The 18,033-nt window shown below is 47.8% G+C and overlaps 1 protein-coding gene across 27 annotated transcripts in view; it reads left to right on the top strand.

The window, feature by feature from the left end:
* RIN2 (Ras and Rab interactor 2) overlaps nt 1-18,033 on the top strand; it is a 208,669-nt gene that overhangs the window by 174,734 nt on the left and 15,902 nt on the right. For all 27 annotated transcript variants that reach the window (XM_086333735.1, XM_086333714.1, XM_086333724.1 and 24 more), the window contains 2 exons: nt 5,780-5,871; nt 9,367-10,542. In XM_086333735.1, coding sequence (XP_086189861.1) covers nt 5,780-5,871; nt 9,367-10,542 — 1,268 coding nt within the window. The remainder of the gene's footprint in view (nt 1-5,779; nt 5,872-9,366; nt 10,543-18,033) is intronic.

The following is an 18,033-nucleotide window of genomic DNA, read 5'->3' as shown; positions in this document are numbered from 1 at the left end:
CATGATGCCAAGATAGGTGCTCACAGGCAGACCCCTCTGTTGACATTTTGTGATTAATAGCCCGTCTCCTCCTCTTAAGAAAATGTACACATGGAGTAAAAACAAAATTAAAAAATAAAATGAGTACGCAGGTACGAACACTCTTGAGTGAAACATTTTTAACAAAGATGGCTTTATTTTGTCTATCATGAGAGTTTTAGAGCCGGGGTGTAGGTGAGAAGGAGGCACCCTCTTTTGTGGGTGTACGTGAGGAGGGGCTGGATTGTGCCCTTGCCCAACACGGCAGGAGAGGACTCACAAACATCTAATTTTCTAGTAGATCAAAGCCTAAAACCACCCGTGAGTGAATGACAGGTGTGGTTTCCTGCCATCTCTGTCATCAAGGAAAACCAAAACCAAGCACGCGATGTTTTAGGCTCTAGGTACTGTGCTGGGCAAAGTAAAATCTTAAAATAAACGTAGGTTGGTTTTTGTTTGGGGCTTCCCAGGTGACTCAGTGGTAAAGAACCCGCCTGAGTCAGACAATACGTGGTTTTCCTCCCAGATCGTCTAAAGAAAGTAGGTTTTCATGAAGTGGGCAAGCCATGGAAACATATATTTGCATGATGCTTTGGCGTTACAAAGTTCTGGTTCTCGTTAGCCTTCATTTAAGATTATCATCAGGTCCATGACCTCTCCTGGGTCAGGCAGCAGCTCTTACACAAATGCTGTGTCCCCTGACACTCCACTTGCTTCATCCAGAACAGATGCACGGGGACAAATAGAGGGAGGTGATCACAGCATCTAGGGGAAGAAGGGTCTCCTGGAAGCAGGATGTGACCCTGGCTTGACACCCTGGAAAGAGGAGCCTCTTGACTGCCAGCTCCTAATATTTTTATGTGAGCCCTTCCTGACCCTGTTACACTCTATTCTTGTTTTGCTGTTTTCATCGATCTTACTAATTTGTTGTTCATTGTCAACAGCCTCAAGGGCCCCAAGATTCTCTGCTCGTCCAGATTTAATCTGCTATAGCCCAGAGTGTTGCCCAGTCTTACTGTAAACGACAAGTTGTTTGGTGTAGTTACTTTCTTCAGTGGAAATATCCAGAGCATCTTGTGCAGACAAACACTCCAGGCGTTGCCCTCACACACTTCACCACAGGCATGGGTGGGGAGGTGTCTCCTGGCTGTTCTTCATACACGCCAGACACTCTCCCACCCCAGGGCCTTTGCACCTGCTGTTCCCTCTGCCTGGAATGTGAGGCCAACTCTCACACGTGAACCCCCTTTATTTTTCCGCTTTTGTGCTTTATTTTTATCCATGGAGCACATCCGCTTCTCATAGATTCTATGAATTGCGTTCTTGTTCTCTGTCTGCTGGCATCCACTGGAGTGACGCTTCACGCAGGTGTGGACTTTGTTTTGTTTGAAGCACCTAGAAGAGCGTCTGGCACATTGTGGATGACCATAGACTTTGCTGGATGAATGAATGAATGCTTTCTTTGTGAGATCAATACCATCAATGGGGAAAAAAAAAAAAGTCCTTTCCTGAGAAGTCATTATTGTCATTGCACGTTCGTTCATCTATTTATTTGAAGCACACTCTCTCCCATCTGTATCAGGCCAGGCTGTGTGCTGAATCCTGTTTAGATTTCACCAGTGCTGAGAGCGTGACCCTAATCCTTGTGTCTAAGTGTTAGTCTCTCAGTCGCGTCCGATTCTGTGACCCCATGGACTGTAGCCCACCAGGCTCCTCTGTCCATGGGATTCTCCAGGCAAGAATACTCGAGTGGGTTGCCATTTCCTTCTTCAGGGGATCTTCCCAACCCAGGGATCGAACCCAGGTCTCCTAGCATGGCAGGCGGAATCTTTACCATCTGAGCCACCAGGGAAGTCCAGATCCTTGTGTATGAAGATGAGCAAATGTTTCTCAAGTCTGCCTTTGCCCTTTTGGAGAAAGCAGGAGATCACAAAGCAGGAGGTCTCGGTGGTGACGCTATGCTCTGGCCATGGCAGGATCCTTTTGCAAGCCCAGCTCCTTCCTCTTGGGCCTGCTGGTCTGCAGTGCTGCAGTGCATGTGTTTCCCGGTCCATACATGGCATCAGACTGTTTAGGGGCAGGGTTGTCACATGAGGTCCTTTAGTTTGACTTTTCTGCTCAAAGTGTGATCCAGGGGCAGGGAGCTTGGCAGAAATGCCAAACCTCAGCCTCCCCTAGACCTGTTGAATCAAAGCGCAGCCTCACAAGACCCTCAGGGATTCAGGCACACATCACAGTTAGACAAACACTACCTGAAGACTCAAGAGGAAGGTCTGCCACCAGCACACAAAGGACAGTGTTTGGGCTCCAGCTGGAACCCCTCACAAGTAAAATCAACAGACATTCACTGAGAACCTACCGTGGAAAAGGGAGTGGATAACACATCTCAGTTTAGGATCACACATTCCCACCCAGGGAGTCGAGGTCCAACATCCAGTTCAGTTCAGTTCAGTCACTCAGTCGTGTCCGACTCTTTGCAACCCCATGAATCGAAGCATGCCAGCCCTCCCTGTCCATCACCAACTCCCAGAGTTCACACAAACCCATGTCCTTCGAGTTGGTGACGCCATCCAGCCATTTCATTCTCTGTCGTCCCCTTCTCTCCTGCCCCCAGTCCCTCCCAGCATCAGGTTTTTTTCCAATGAGTCAACTCTTCGCATGAGGTGGCCAAAGTATTGGAGTTTCAGCCTCAGCATCAGTCCTTCAAATGAACACCCAGGACTGGTCTCCTTTAGGATGGACTGGTTGAATCTCCTTGCAGTCCAAGGGACTTGCAAGAGTCTTCTCCAACACCACAGTTCAAAAGCATCAATTCTTCGGTGCTCAGCTTTCTTCACAGTCCAACTCTCACATCCATACATGATCACTGGAAAAACCATAGCCTTGACTAGACGGACCTTTGTTGGCAAAGTAATGTCTCTGCTTTTCAATATGCTATCTAGGTTGGTCATAACTTCTTCCAAGGAGTAAGCGTCTTTTAATTTCATGGCTGCAGTCACCATCTGCAGTGATTTTGGAGCCCCCCAAAATAAAGTCTGCCACTGTTTCCCCATCTATTTGCCATGAAGTGATGGGACCAGAGGCCATGATCTTTGTTTTCTGAATGTTGAGCTTTAAGCTAACTTTTTCACTCTCCTCTTTCACTTTCATCAAGAGGCTTTTTAGTTCCTCTTCACTTTTTGCCATAAGAGTGGTATCATCTGCATATCTGAGGTTATTGATATTTCTCCCAGCAATCTTGATTCCAGCTTGTGCTTCTTCCAGTCCAGCGTTTCTCATGATGTACTCTGCATATAAGTTAAATAAGCAGGGTGACAATATACAGCCTTGACATACTCCTTTTCCTATTTGGAACCAGTCTGTTTTTCCATGTCCAGTTCTAACTGTTGCTTCCTGACCTGCATACAGGTTTCTCAAGAGGCAGGCCAGGTGGTCTGGTATTCCCATCACTTTCAGAATTTTCCACAGTTTCTTGTGATCCACACAGTCAAAGGCTTTGGCATAGTCAATAAAGCAGAAATAGATGTTTTTCTGGAACTCTGTTTTTCGATGATCTAGCGAATGTTGGCAATTTGATCTCTGGTTCCTCTGCCTCTTCTAAAACTAGTTTGAACATCTGAAAGTTCATGGTTCACGTATTGCTGAAGCCTGACTTGGAGAATTTTGAGCATTCCTTTACTAGCGTGTGAGATGAGTGCAATTGTGCAGTAGTTTGAGCATTCTTTGGCATTGCCTTTCTTTGGGATTGGAATGAAAACTGACCTTTTCCAGTCCTGTGGCCACTGCTGAGTTTTCCAAATTTGCTGGCAGATTGAGTGCAGCACTTTCACAGCATCATCTTTCAGGATTTGAAATAGCTCAACTGGAATTCCATCCCCTCCACTAGCTTTGTTCGTAGTGATGCTTTCTAAGGCCCACTTGACTTCACATTCCAGGATGTCTGGCTCTAAGTGAGTGATCACAGCATCATGATTATCTGGGTCATGAAGATATTTTTTGTACAGTTCTTCTGTGTATTCTTGCCATCTCTTCTTAATATCTTCTGCTTCTGTTAAGTCCATACCATTTCTGCTTCTGTTAGGTCCATAGCATTTATCGAGCCCATCTTTGCATGAAATGTTCCCTTGGTATCTCGAATTTTCTTGAAGAGATCTCTAGTCTTTCCCATTCTGTTGTTTTCCTCTATTTCTTTGCATTGATCGCTGAAGAAGGCTTTCTTATCTCTTCTTGCTATTCTTTGGAACTCTGCATTCAGATGCTTATATCTTTCCTTTTCTCCTTTGCTTTTCACTTCTCTTCTTTTCACAGCTATTTGTAAGGCCTCCCCAGATAGCCATTTTGCTTCTTTGCATTTCTTTTCCATGGGGGTGGTCTTGATCCCTGTCTCCTTTACAATGTCACGAACCTCATTCCATAGTTCATCAGGCACTCTGTCTATCAGATCTAGGCCCTTAAATCTATTTCTCACTTCCACTGTATAATTATAAGGGATTTTATTTAGGTCATACCTGAGTGGTCTAGTGGTTTTCCCTACTTTCTTCAATTTAAGTCTGAATTTGGCAATACGGAGCTCATGATCTGAGCCACAGTCAGCTCCTGGTCTTGTTTTTGCTGACTGTATAGAGCTTCTCTATCTTTGGCAGCAAAGAATATAATCAATCTGATTTTAGTGTTGACCATCTGGTGATGTCTATGTGTAGAGTCTTCTCTTGTGTTGTTGGAAGAGGTCGAACCTGGGTCTCCTGCATTGCAGGCAGATTCTTTACCACTGAGCTATGAGAGAAGCCCCAAAATCCAGAGCAGGTAGCAAATTGATACCTAATGTATTATTTGCATGATGGATCAACCATCATAGTCAGTGAGTCCAATATTAACTCTAGATACAGTTTAGTGGCCTGAGAATGCAACTCAGTCTTCACTGCTGATCTGTAACCAGGAACTCAGTCTGTCCTGCATGGGCAGAAGTCATGACCCCCCAGTCCAGTCACCAGTCAAGACAAGTCAGGTTGGATATGATGCGATGTTGAAATAAAGCTGTAGTTAAATAACAGGGATCTACTGCACAGCACAGGGCACTGTATTCAATATCTTGTAATAACCTATAATGGAAAAGAATCTGGAAAAAGACTATCAGTTCAGTTCAGTCCAGTCACTCAGTCGTGTCCAACTCTTTGCGACCCCATGAATTGCAGCACGCCAGGCCTCCCTGTCCATCACCAACTCCCGGAGTTCACTCAGACTCACGTCCATCGAGTCAGTGATGCCATCCAGCCATCTCATCCTCTGTCGTCCCCTTCTCCTCCTGCCCCCAATCCCTCCCAGCATCAGAGTCTTTTCCACTGAGTCAACTCTTCACATGAGGTGACCAATGTACTGGAGTTTCAGCTTTAGCATCATTCCTTCCAAAGAACACCCAGGGCTGATATCCTTTAGAATGAACTGGTTGGATCTCCTTGCAGTCCAAGGGACTCTCTTCTCCAACACCACAGTTCAAAAGCATCAATTATTCAGTGCTCAGCTTTCTTCACAGTCCAACTCTCACATCCATACATGACCACTGGAAAAACCATAGCCTTGACTAGATGGACCTTTGTTGGCAAAGTAAACTGAATCACTTTGCTGTATATCGGAAACACTGTAAATCAACTAGACTTACAAGAAAATAAAATACTTTCAGCTGAAACCTTTCTAGGATGGAAATGAAAGCAAGAGACAGAAATGAGATGTGTAATCATGTGTATTCTCTCTTTTGAAAAATCAGGGACGTCCTGCCATTTACCTTGAAGTTGCCTTATGCCATTTCAACAGCCAAGACCGAGGCTCAGCTTGAAGAACTTGCCCAGCTGGGACTAAGTAAGTGGGTGCCCTTGCCCAGTCTCTTGTCATGCATGTGTGGAGCAGAGCCAGTGGCCCCTGAAACATTGTTGCATCAGAATGTAACCCTCACCTCCATGGCAGAACTTCAGGAGGCCCTGAGTCACACCTTTTGAGAGTCTTTTTCTAAGTCAAGCATTGAACCAGCTCTCAGAGGCAGGTGCTAGGTTTGCCTGGGGAGCTCCCACAATTCTCCCCAGCACCTCCTGTTGATGAGTTTGTGCTCCCCCAAATGTCCAGCAGGTGTCTGTCATAGGTCCTGCCTTTCTATGGCATCTTGCTGGGGAATGGCCATGCCTGATGGACAGGGAAGTCCGGCGCAGGCACCTCCCCTGCTTGAGTTTTATTCTAGAACGCACGGCGTAGATGGCACTTCTGTGCTTTGAGGAATCTGACTGCACAGGCTTCCAGGGAACATCTGTCTCAGTTCCTCTCTGCCTCAGTTCTGGCCCTGGTGTTCTCGGCCACATCCCTCACCCAGCCGAGCATCCCCACTCCGGCCAGCCAGATGTTTGCTTCCCCTCGTGCCTCTCAACCCAGCCCCATGCTGGGCAGTGGATGGTAGGGGCTCAGGACACACCACTGCCCCAGTGTCACTTCTGGGTCCTGTTGCCCTAGGGAATCTGTGTGCATTTGACTTTCACACACACACACATACACACACACACAAAGTTTTCCTCCTTGATGGGAAAGGGGAATTCTCTTAAGATTTCAGGGCTCCAGTCTTCAGGTAGATGAGCAACAAGGCCATGGTATTTGAGTGAGAGTTTGGGATTCAGAAGTGCAAGTCCCAGGATTCTTAGAACCTAAGAAACTGTGATACTTGACCCAGCAAATAAGAAATGTCCTTCCTTGGGCACGTTTTCCCCTTACTCTAAAGAATCTGTTCTGAAGGGGGTGCCATTGCCAGGGGAGCCTGCAGAATTCACAGAGAAGCCTGGAGTTAAGAGTCATGTTCCTCTCTGAAACCTAGATTGCCTCAGAAGAATTGCCACATGCAACCAAGGCCTGCCTGATGGGCAGCTGCGTTGCAGGACAAGGAGGCAGAGTCCTGGTAAAAATACCAGGGCCATGTAAGAGTCCCTGCTGAAAAGTCATGCCATCTCTGCCACTGAGTTTTATACCCCTTGGAAAGAGTTCAAAGCATTTCCTGAGTTTAAGGTCACATCACCACCTAGATTCTAGCCCTGCTGAGGACGTGTTCCAGGTCTCTGTTTCCTCTGGTGACCTCTGTCCCTGGGTCTCCCAGGTGGGTGGTCCACCTGCTACGTGTGCTTCGTGCCAGGGCTCAAGGACTAGAGTATCTGGGGGCAGCCCTTGTGCCCTGAAAAGGCTAAGGCAAAAAAAAAAAAAAAAATCTGTTCTGGTGGCCACTCACCAGAAGCAAAATTTTTTTAAAAGCCAAAGTATTAATTGCTCAATCATGTCCCAGTCTCTGTGATCCTGTGGACTGTAGCCCACCAGGCTCCTGGGCTCCTCTATCCATATAAGTCTTCAGGCAAGAATACTGAAGTGGGTAACATTTCCCGTCTCCTGGGGATCTTCCCCACCCAGGGCTCAAACCCAGGTCTCCTGCATTGCAGGCAGATTCCTTACCGTCTGAGCCACCAGAGAAGCCCATAGATATTGAACGTGTAATATTTACTGTGTACTTCATTTTGTGAAGAGACATCCCTTTTTAAAACCCTGTATCTCATGTATTTGTTCATCTAACAAGTGTTTCTGGAGGGTCTGCTATGTGGCAGCCACAGCAAGGGTTTAAGGATCCATAGGGTCTCTCCCCCTTGCCCACTCCCCAGCTCTATAGTCTGTATGGGAACAACACATACACAAGAACTACACGTTCTATATTTGCAAAATCTTAACAACGGTTGACAGTGGGAATTTAAGGAGGGTTAAATTTCGAGCTAGAGCAGCCCTATACTGGCCACTATAAAAATATGTAAGGCTAGTCAGCGCGCACTTTTAAAATTTCCTAGTGGCCACATGGAAGAGGATTAAAGGTGCAGTTAATTTTTATAATTTATTTACTATGTGAAATGCTATTTCAATATATCATCCCTATTTTTTTTAAATAGTAATGAAATATTTTACCTTCTTTTTTTCTTGCTAAGTGTTTGAAATCCAGTATATATTATATCCTTACAGCACACTTCTATTCAGGCACTAAATTTTCAGCAAAAATACATGGATCAGTATTTAGATTCCATTAAATTTACAACTGAAGAAGTAGTTTCACATACCCCAGTTCCAGACCTCTTTGAGTTTCCCAGTAATGCAATTGTTCGGTTTTACATTTAAATGGGTTTACATGAAATAAGATGGAAAATTGAGTCCCTGGTTGCACAAGCTGGATTTCAAGCGCTCACTGGCCACAGGTGGCTGTTGGCTTCCCTGTTGGACAGCACAGACCTAGAGGGAAGGAAGGACGACAGAAAGCGGGCAACAGGAGCCAAGGTCAGGGGTGTGCATGGCAAGGACAAGGCAGGCCCAGGGCTCCTGGCCTCACCCTCTCTCCAGGATCCCGGTGACCAGCCATTCTGGGCCCTTAGGAAAGAAACACAGTTTCAGCAAACACAGCAAGGCAAAGCGGTAGAGAGAGCAACCTATTCCAGATGGAAATGACACCAGGTATTTATTTATCAGCCTCCCTTGATTTGCATGGAAGGCCGACCTGTCCGTCCAAGGACGCACAGGCAGGGTGCCTACAGTCACAGCGATGTGCCCCACTCCAGAGTGTGCTGAGCCGCAGTGGCCACGGCTAGAAGGCTGGAGATTTGGGAAGACTGGGCAGCAAACCACAAAGACAGTCGAACTTGCACTTATCCTTGGCCTGAGCCCGGCTGTCCTGTTTTGTTTTGTTTTTTTTTTTTTTGCTGATGGGCCCTGCGAGTGCATTTTTCCTGCTTTTGGGTTTTAATGCTGAATGTGTAAAACCCCAGGCAGATTGTGTAATGTCCACAGACCCAGCTGCTCGTCCTGCCCATTAAAGGGGAACTGCAGGCCCTAGGGGGTGGAGGAGGGCACCCCAGGATAAGGGGATCCATCAGAAAGGGTGCTGCCACCGGGCAGGCAAACTCCCTCTTGGTGGAGCAAGTGGGAAGCCGCCTCCCACCCCTCCCCGGGGACCCCCCCACCCCACAGCCTTCTCCCAGCTCCCACTGTTCCTTTTTCCTCACCTGGGGAAGGGCTGGGCCCTCTGTGGGCAACAGCCAAGCCATTTCTCAAGAGCCTTGAAGCCCAAAGCCTCACGAACCTTCCTGGGAGCCCGCAGCTGGGCCTGGCAGCATTTCCAGCCCTTCCAGTAAAGGAATGCAGTTAAAAGCAAAAAGAGAGAGAGAGAAAGGAAAACACCACACTCCAGCATAGCACCTCCCCTCCAAAGCCATGCATTGCCAGGCAAGTGTGCTGTTTGTGATGGACAGGCCGAGTGCACTGTATTTACATTCTTGTGTTCACGATAATGACTTTCAGATTTTTGGAGCTCTCCAGCTGACAACAAACCCCCAAACCCTCCACCTCCCCATAGGCCTCCCTCCTCCGACGGCGGCGACGACGGTGTGAGTCCGGCCTCCTCGCGTCAGCTCTGCCTGATAAATGGAGTGCATTCTATAAAAACCAGGACGCCCTCGGAACTGGAGTGCAGCCAGACCAACGGGGCCCTGTGCTTTATTAATCCCCTGTTCTTCAAAGTGCACAGCCAGGACCTCGGCGGGGGCCCCCGGCGGCCCTGCACTCGGACTCCCGACGCGGATGGCACCGAGAGGCCTCGGTCCCCGCCGCCCCGGCCCCCGCCGCCCGCTATTCATAGTCAGCCCGCCGGCCCCCAGCTGGCCGGGCCCGTGGCGCCCCCGGCCGGCATGCCGGAAACCGTCGCCCTGCACCAGCCCGGGGACGCGGCGCGCCTTGGAACGAAACCCACCCCCGTGCCTCCACCCCGGCTCAAGAAGCAGGCGTCTTTCCTCGAGGCGGAGGGCGGCGCCAAGACCTTGACCGGCGGCCGGCCTCGCCCGGAGCCCGCGGCGGGCCCGGCGGGCGGCGCAGGGGGGGGCTCTGCCCCGGCGGAGACGGAGGCGGAGGCGGTCCTGGCCTCCGGGGATTGCGCAAGGGCCCGGCGCGCCGCCGCCTCGGCCTCGGCATCCCGGGCCCCGTGGCGCGCGGGCCGCCAGCGGCTGAGTGACATGAGCCTTTCCACTTCCTCCTCCGACTCGCTGGACCTGGACCGCAGCATGCCCCTGTTTGGCTACGAGGCGGACACCAACAGCAGCCTGGAGGACTACGACGGCGAGAGCGACCAGGAGACCATGGCCCCCCCAATCAAGTCCAAGAAGAAGCGGAACAGCTCCTTCGTGCTGCCTAAGCTCGTCAAGTCCCAGCTCCGCAAGATGAGCGGCGTCTTCAGCTCGTTCCTGACCCCGGAGAAGCGCATGGTGCGCCGGATCGCCGAGCTGGCCCGTGACAAGCGCACCTACTTCGGCTGCCTGGTGCAGGACTACGTGAGTTTTCTGCAGGAGAACAAGGAGTGCCACGTGTCCAGCACCGACCTCCTGCAGACCATCCGGCAGTTCATGACCCAGGTGAAGAACTACCTGTCCCAGAGCTCCGAGCTGGACCCCCCCATCGAATCGCTGATCCCCGAAGACCAGATAGGTGGGTGCCACCTTGCCTTTAAAATACATGTGTGTGTGTATAGAATTGCTTATACATACCAGTGGAATTATTTAAAAACAGAAATTCACAGCCGTAGAAAGAAACTTAGGGTTATCAAAGGGGGAAGGGGTGGGAGGGAGAGATGGGGAGTTTGGGATTAACAGATACACCCCACTGTAGGTAAAATAGGTAAGCAACAAGGACCTACTGTAGAGCACAAGGACCTATATACTTAATAGTTTGTAATAACCTATATGAGAGGAGTCTGAAAAAGAATACATATGTGTGTATCTATATATGTGTGTATATATGTGCTCAGTCGCTCAGTTGTGTCCAACTCTGTGCAACCCCACAGACTGTAGCGCACCAGGCTCCTCTGTCCATGGGATTCTCCAGGCAAGAATACTGGAGTGGGTTGCCATTTCCTCCTCCAGGATGTGTTTGTGTACATATATCTGAATCAGTTAATATACACCTGAAACTAATAGGACTTTGTAAATCAACGTTCAATAAACGACAAATATATATATATATATAGTATATATATATACTGTGGCCTGGCAGGACAGTGTATCCTGTGTTAGTTCTCTTGGGTGACGTTTTCTCCAGAGTTCAAAACAGCAACACACTCCACCCCCTGGGCTCATCTGAACTAGAAACACAGCTTCTTGAAGTTGACTTCATGTTATATACCTGGTTTGGGGGCTGAGCATCAGGCTCAGACACGTTTTGGGGAGCGACTAATGGGAGCCGCAGATGGGTCTGTTCAGGGCTGGACCATTCTGGTTGCCTGCCTGATTTTGTGCTCTGTGTGGGCTTTGAGGGTCTCCTGAAGGTGTGTCTCAGCAAGCCATGGGGGTTTGTGCTGTATTGGTTGGAAAGTGCCCTTTTTTACCCTCAGGAGGGCAGAGGCCACGGTGTGCAGCTGGGTGAGTTGCCACAGGGAGCAAGCACCAGTGCAGCAGAACGTGACAGCATCAAAGCCCCCAGGGAACCCCTCCCTGCCCCCCTTCTTCCCAAAGGGAAACTGCCCTGCTGGCTTCTAATCACAGAATTCAGTAAGTTTGGGAGTAAGCAAAAACAAAAAAGTCAAATGGACAAGTTTGTTTTGTGTATCTTTAAAAATAAGTATCAAATTTTGGACGTCACATGAAAGGTGTTTTCTCCAAAGTCAAGGGGAAATAACTTTCTTTCTAACTTCATTGGAGAGCTGAATTGCTAATAGTTACTTTGGCCAAGGGAAGATTGAATTTGGCAAGACCTCTCTTTTTCCAGGGTTAGAGTCTTAAGAGATTTTTTTTTTTTTAACTTCAGAAGATTGACTCTGAAGGGCAAATTTCAGAGACCTCATTCACTGGGCAGCAGCAATCAAAAAGAGCTACCCGACATTTCTAGGCCGTTCATAAAGCAAAGCTGGAATCGGCTTCTTTCTGATTGGGTCTGTTTGTGGAAAGTAGTAAACAGCGTGTGGTTTGCCGGTGGGGTCTCCCCGCCTCTCTCTCTCTCCCCCTCTCCTTGAAGTGAGTTTCAGCAGCTTTTTTATTTTCTCACAAAGGAATCAAAGCCTTGTTTGTTTTCCTGTGGCTTGCGCCTGGGTGGGTGGGGCGTGGTTAGAGCCCGGCTGCTGGAGAGAAAGCTGGAAGGAATGTGCCCCAGGATGTGCCTTGGGGATGGAAACGCTTGCCTTCGAGACAACGGAAGAGCGGCCCGGGCCCTCTCGGTCCCGCCCCCACCCCCAGAGCCTGCCTCTCAGGGGAGACCGGCTCAGACCCCGCACCGGCGGGAGAGCCAGGCGGGCGCTGATGTCAGCGCTGGGCTATGTGGCCGCAGTGCCAGCCAGCCCACGGAGACGAGGCTCCTCCCTGGGGAGCCAGGCCTTTCCTTCCTTCCCCGCCGATGCTATGAGCACCGACCGAAGCTGCCGGTCCTTCCGGCGGGTGCGGGGGACGCTCTCCTCCTAGCTTCTCGGAAGGTGCCAGTTCAGATAGGGTATTGCTGTTGGTTGGAGCCCCGGATCTCATCTTCTCCAAAAACAGATTTGAATGTGGCCAGCAGTCTTTGACACAAACGCTTTGCTGCTCTGGAAAGATAGAGCTTTCCATCTAAAAATCTAAGGTCCTGAGGAGGAGGGAAGCTGACATCCAGGCTGCCTGTCCCAGCGATGGCAGTAGGTCTTGGCCTCAGCCCTGTGAAGCAGGCATCCTGTGCCCTGGCAAGGCTGGGTTCTGCCAGCTGGAGCCAGGTGTCCAGGGCTATCCCGGCCTAGCCTGTGAAGCTTCTGAACTTTCTTCTCTGGATTCAGAGCCTGTTTTTTTGAGGGGACTTCCCTGGTGGCCCAGTGGTTGCCTTCCACTGGACCACCGGGGAACGTGGGTTCAACCTTTGGTCGGGGAGCTAAGATCTCATGTGCCTCGTGGCCAGAAACACAAAACATAAAACAGAACCAATATTGCAACAAATTTAATAAAGACTTTTAAAATGGTCCACATTAAAAAATCTTATAAATTAAAAAAATTTTTTTTACTTTGTTTATTTGGCTGTGCTGGGTCTTTGTTGCTGCACAGGTTCTTCTCTAGTTGTGGCAATCACGGGCTGCTCTCTAGTTTCGGTGCACAGCTTCTCATTGTGGCAGCTTCTTTTGTTGCAGAGCACAGGCTCTAGTGTGCCGGCTCAGTAGTTGTGGCACATGGATTTAGTTGTCCAGCAGCACATGGGATCTTCCCGGACCAGGGATCAAACCCGTGTCTCCTGCATTGGCAGGCAGATTCTTAACCACTGAGCCACCAAGGAAGCCCCCCAACCCAATTTATTTTTTTTAAACCCTGTGTTTTGAACCTTACCCCTGTCCCCTGCCAGAGAAGGCAATGGCACCCCACTCCAGTACTCTTGCCTGGAAAATCCCATGGACGGAGGAGCCTGGTGGGCTGCAGTCCATGGGGTTGTGAAGAGTCGGACATGACTGAGCGACTTAGCAGCAGCAGCAGCCTCTCCCTTGCTGGTGCCTATGTTCATATTTTCTCATAAGAAACTAAGGAGATTGGAAAACATTGTTTAATTGTATTATGCACCTAATAGGAATATGATATTTGTCAATTATATCTCATTGAAAATTAACTTAAACATTTAATTTGTAAATTCAAGGGAATTAGGATAGTAGGCTCACCATTGGTAGAGGAAGCTCAGAGTGCTACTGTCTGCGGACGCGGATGTGGGACACACTGCCACACTTTTTTATTGGTTTGTTTTGTTTAAGCTTTTGCATTAAAGCAGATGCTTCATCTTATCTGTTGCTTCATCAATGAAACCATTATTCTGTTTTGAAAAGTGCAGAGAATGTGCTGGGCTTTTGAAATTAAGAGGAAGGCGAGCCAAAGCAGAAGGTGACCTAAGAAACTCATCACGTGCCCAGTTGTGAGGAAAGATGTGATCCTAATGATTAGAAAACCAATCCCCTTAAATGTGCCCGTTTAGATTCGGACTCTGGCAAGAAAATGGAGTCTAAATGATCTGTTTTACATATTCCTAAATGAAGGGCTCACTAGTTTACTAAGACCTTGTTAACACAGTGATTCCTTTGAACTGTGTGATCAACTCACGGGTGGTACCTTTGTGTAGATTTTGTTCTGTTTTGCAAATTCAGGAATGGAGGTCAAGATGCATAAAGTGACTTGTGGAGGGTTATGCTGCTGGTGGGTAGGGGAGATTGGATTCAGCCCTGGTCTCCTCTGGTTTATCTGTTTATTTTCACCAATCTCACTTCCTGGGAGGTTATAATTCACTTTGAATGGATTCACTTTAAATGCCACCCCCAGGATTCCAAACCTCAAATTTCTTCAGAACCGGTGTCAACTGATGCTTGTAAGGCTTTTCAAGAATACCAGTTGGATTTCTCCTTCAAAAAAAAATCTAGTTCTGTCCTCCTTTCCCACAGCTTCTGGGGGAGAGAGTGCTGAATGAGGAGGTGGGAATATAAAGCCTAGATCTACAGAATTCCATCCTTAAATTCAGGAAGTTGGAGGAGGTATCTCAGTGCTGTAACCCACGTAGAATTCCATCCCTCATATGTAAAAAAGAACCATATGAACGCATGTGCATTTAGTGTTTGGATACAGTGCTAATCTTCTTCACAAAGGAGTTCTTCAGTTGCACAGAGAAAAGCCAGTGAAAAAACTAAATAGCTCTCACCCAACTGCAACTTTGTCCATTTGCTCCTGTCATAGCCCTGTAGGGCAGCACTTTCAGGTGAGAATGACACGATAAAAACAGTCTCAAAGCTGTAAAATTGCCAGCCTAAATGGTGGTGCCCTATCATAGAGAATTTGACTTCTGTTTAGACTGCTCTTTAAAGCACTGCCACACAAAACCTTGCCATGTAGAGGTTCTTGAGCAGATGTTGGTTGATTGACATCAGCTTTGCTCTCCTGATGGGAGGATAAGATAAGTTCCCATTTGACCCAGCTCCCTCTTGATTCCAGGGCCACATATCCTGTTTCCCTTTTGACAAGCTCTCTACCCTTCACACTGCAAAAGTGGTACGTGGAGGGACAAGCAACTGCTTTAACAAAAGCATGTATACCATTTGGCATCCTCCTCAAAAGCCCAGGATCGGTAACTTCATGGACACAGTGAAGTGTACTCACTCCTGAGTGCCCCGCCCAGTAAGATATAGACCCTGTGACATCATTTGTTATCCCAACACATGCTCCTTATTGGTGGGTTTTCACATCATACCACTTCCGCCTCAGTCTCTTTCAACCAACGAGAGAATAGTCCCAAAGTGGGTTACAGCACTGAAATACCTCCTCCAACTTCCTTAATTTCAGGATGGAATTCTGTAGATCTAGGCTTTACATTCCCACCTCCTCATTCAGCACTCTCTCCCCCAGAAGCTGTGGGAAAGGAGGACAGGACTAGATTTTTTTGAAGAAGAAGAGAAACCCAGCTGGTGTTCTCAACTGGTATTCTCTTAGTCCCAACTTTCTGGTAGTGAAATCTACACTTTGCAGAACTTGTTGCATTTTTGTGGATACTGTTTTGATTTTCTTAAAGCAAAAGAATTTTTACTTCTGATTTGATATTAATCTTAAGGAAATCCCTCTGTTTTCAAGTCTTGTTTCAAGAAAAACAAAATTTTTCCAACTCCCAAAATGTTAGTAATCCTCAACTTTCTACTTCATTCAAATTGCACACAAACACTCAACGAAGATACAGATAAGCCAACTGTATTTATAAAAGTCAGTAATAAAAAACAAGATACGGTTTTGCTTTCTTTAGTGGCTGTCAAAATGTGTATTTTTTCTGAAGAGTATTACCATTATTTGAAGAAAAAGTAGCCTTAAAACTCAGAGAACATCAATTTACTTACATGAGTGTTTTATTTTCTTTATAGAGAAATGATACTGAAATGTGGTTAAACACCAGAGAGCATAGTGTGCGTAAGAAAGAAGTCTGAAGTCATTCCTTGGGTTTTAAACAATTAAAACTGCCTTGCTTCATGTCATTTTTTTTTAATGAACATTCAAACCTGGGGATTCCCCAGTGGTACACTCATAAAGAATCTGCCTGCCAATGCAGGAGAGTGGGTTCAATCCCCTGGGTTGGGAAGATCCCCTGGAGGATGAAATGGCAACACACTCCAGTATTCTTGCCTGGGAAATCTCATGGACTGAGGAGCCTGGCTGGCTACATAGAGTCCATGAGGTCTCAAAGAGCTGGATACGACTGAGCATGCACGCATAAGTCTAACTCAAGCTTCAATATCTAGTGTGATTTGCTTTTAATTTTGAATTCAGAGTTTGGTTTAATCCCTTGAGTTATTGTGTTACCTGCTGTGTTTTAGACAGTCATTCTGAAAGTAGGCCGAGAGACATAGTGGTGCAGAGTTAAGAGTTAAACCACCTTGATTCTGACCTCTGAGCTAGTCCTTGTGTCCATGTCACCTGGAAGGAGAGGATCTCTTAGTACATTATCAAAAGGTACAGAGCAGGAGAAAGATCGACCTCTTGCAGCCTAGGAAAAGCACGTCTATACTATTTTTGAGAGTTAGTTTAAATAGACAGAAGACTGCCCCTCTTTTCCTGACTATAGCTCAGAAGACCCAAGGGAAAACACATAGGAGTTATGTATTCATGTCAGTCAAAGGGTAGTTTAAATACATGTAAAGTACATAAAAGTGTTTGTAATGCTTGGAAATCACTTTAGTACCCCGTCCAGTTCAGCCCTGATTTTTAATCCAGCTGTGCAGCCAGAGGTGACCATGTTAGCACCGAAAGACAGAAGCAGCTCCTTTTGCCCTTCTTGTACAGAGCGAGGGCCACTATGCTATTTCCTGACTTCTTTGCGGTAGGGACAACCAGGTTCCCCACCGTCCAGGGAAGGTCATTTAACTTCTGTGCCTCGGGGAGAGGGCCCCCATTCATTGTGACAGGGCTGAAGTGAGGGCCAGCACAGAGCACAGGCTTCCGTCCTGCCCCTTGGCCCAGGAACTGCGCAAACAGATGTGCCCATTGGTATTCGTGGTGGTGCACGTTTGCACTTCGCAGTTTGAGTTCCCCACAAAAGAGGTCTGCCTCTTGTCATCAAATGTTAACTTCTATTGCTTCTACTTTACTTTCTTGAAAGAATGCTAGAACTTGAATAAGCCAAGAGGCTGTGTGACCTCACTTCATCTTTGATCTTTGTCATGTAGGTTGCAACCTACCCCTTTTGGACATCATGTTGTTTAGACTTTGGGTTCTGTTAGAATTCCTGGCGAATACCGGGAATTATTTTGTTTTAACCAGGTTCAGAGTGCTCCTTCTGTCTTCCCTGCCCTGGGCGAGGAGTAGATGGCAGTTCAGAAGTTGCAGGCAGTGACAGTCAGAGAGGTGAAGTGAAGAGGCCAGAGTCACTTAGAAAGACACAGCTGGGCCAGCTGCCAGGCCACCTCCTCTCACTCTTTCTAAGACACGCGCCTTCGCTGAACTTCAGCTTCTGGACTCTCGCTTCCTCTTCAGCAGCAGTGGGGGAGCAGAAAGTGTCCAGACGAGCTGATGAGTGAGCCTGTCCTGTGATGGGTCCCCGTCTCGTGCCTGACTTTCTCTGGAATCCATGCCTCTGATCAGAGGGAAGTGACAGACCTTAGGCTTCTGTCCTTATTCCTAAGACGGGGCAATCATCTCACGGCTCTAGAGGCCGACACGTTTAGCGCTTCTTGTAAATCACTGCATTTACAGGTCTCACTAAGGCAGGGAGCTCTAGGCCGATGCCCCTGACTACGTCCCTGAGTGGATGAACTTTAGAACCAGTTGATAGGATCTCTATAAATATTTTTAGAAACTGTGCTTCCAGTGGGTTATCCAGTTAGCAATCGGTTTCTAACACTCACAGTGTTGTAGTGCAGACAGTTCTCCGGCATCGTTTTGTTTCTTTGTAGATAAACACAGTTGACATAACCAGAGTTCTTGGGCTTGAGTCCTGGCTCCCCTTGGCAGCTGTGTGGCATCCATGTCT

Source organism: Bos grunniens, chromosome 13 (genome assembly GCF_055505025.1).
Source record: "Bos grunniens cultivar Pamir isolate PY7600 chromosome 13, Bosgru_T2T1.0, whole genome shotgun sequence".
Taxonomy (NCBI): Eukaryota; Metazoa; Chordata; class Mammalia; order Artiodactyla; family Bovidae; genus Bos; species Bos grunniens.
This window is presented reverse-complemented; position numbering and strand designations above follow the sequence as displayed.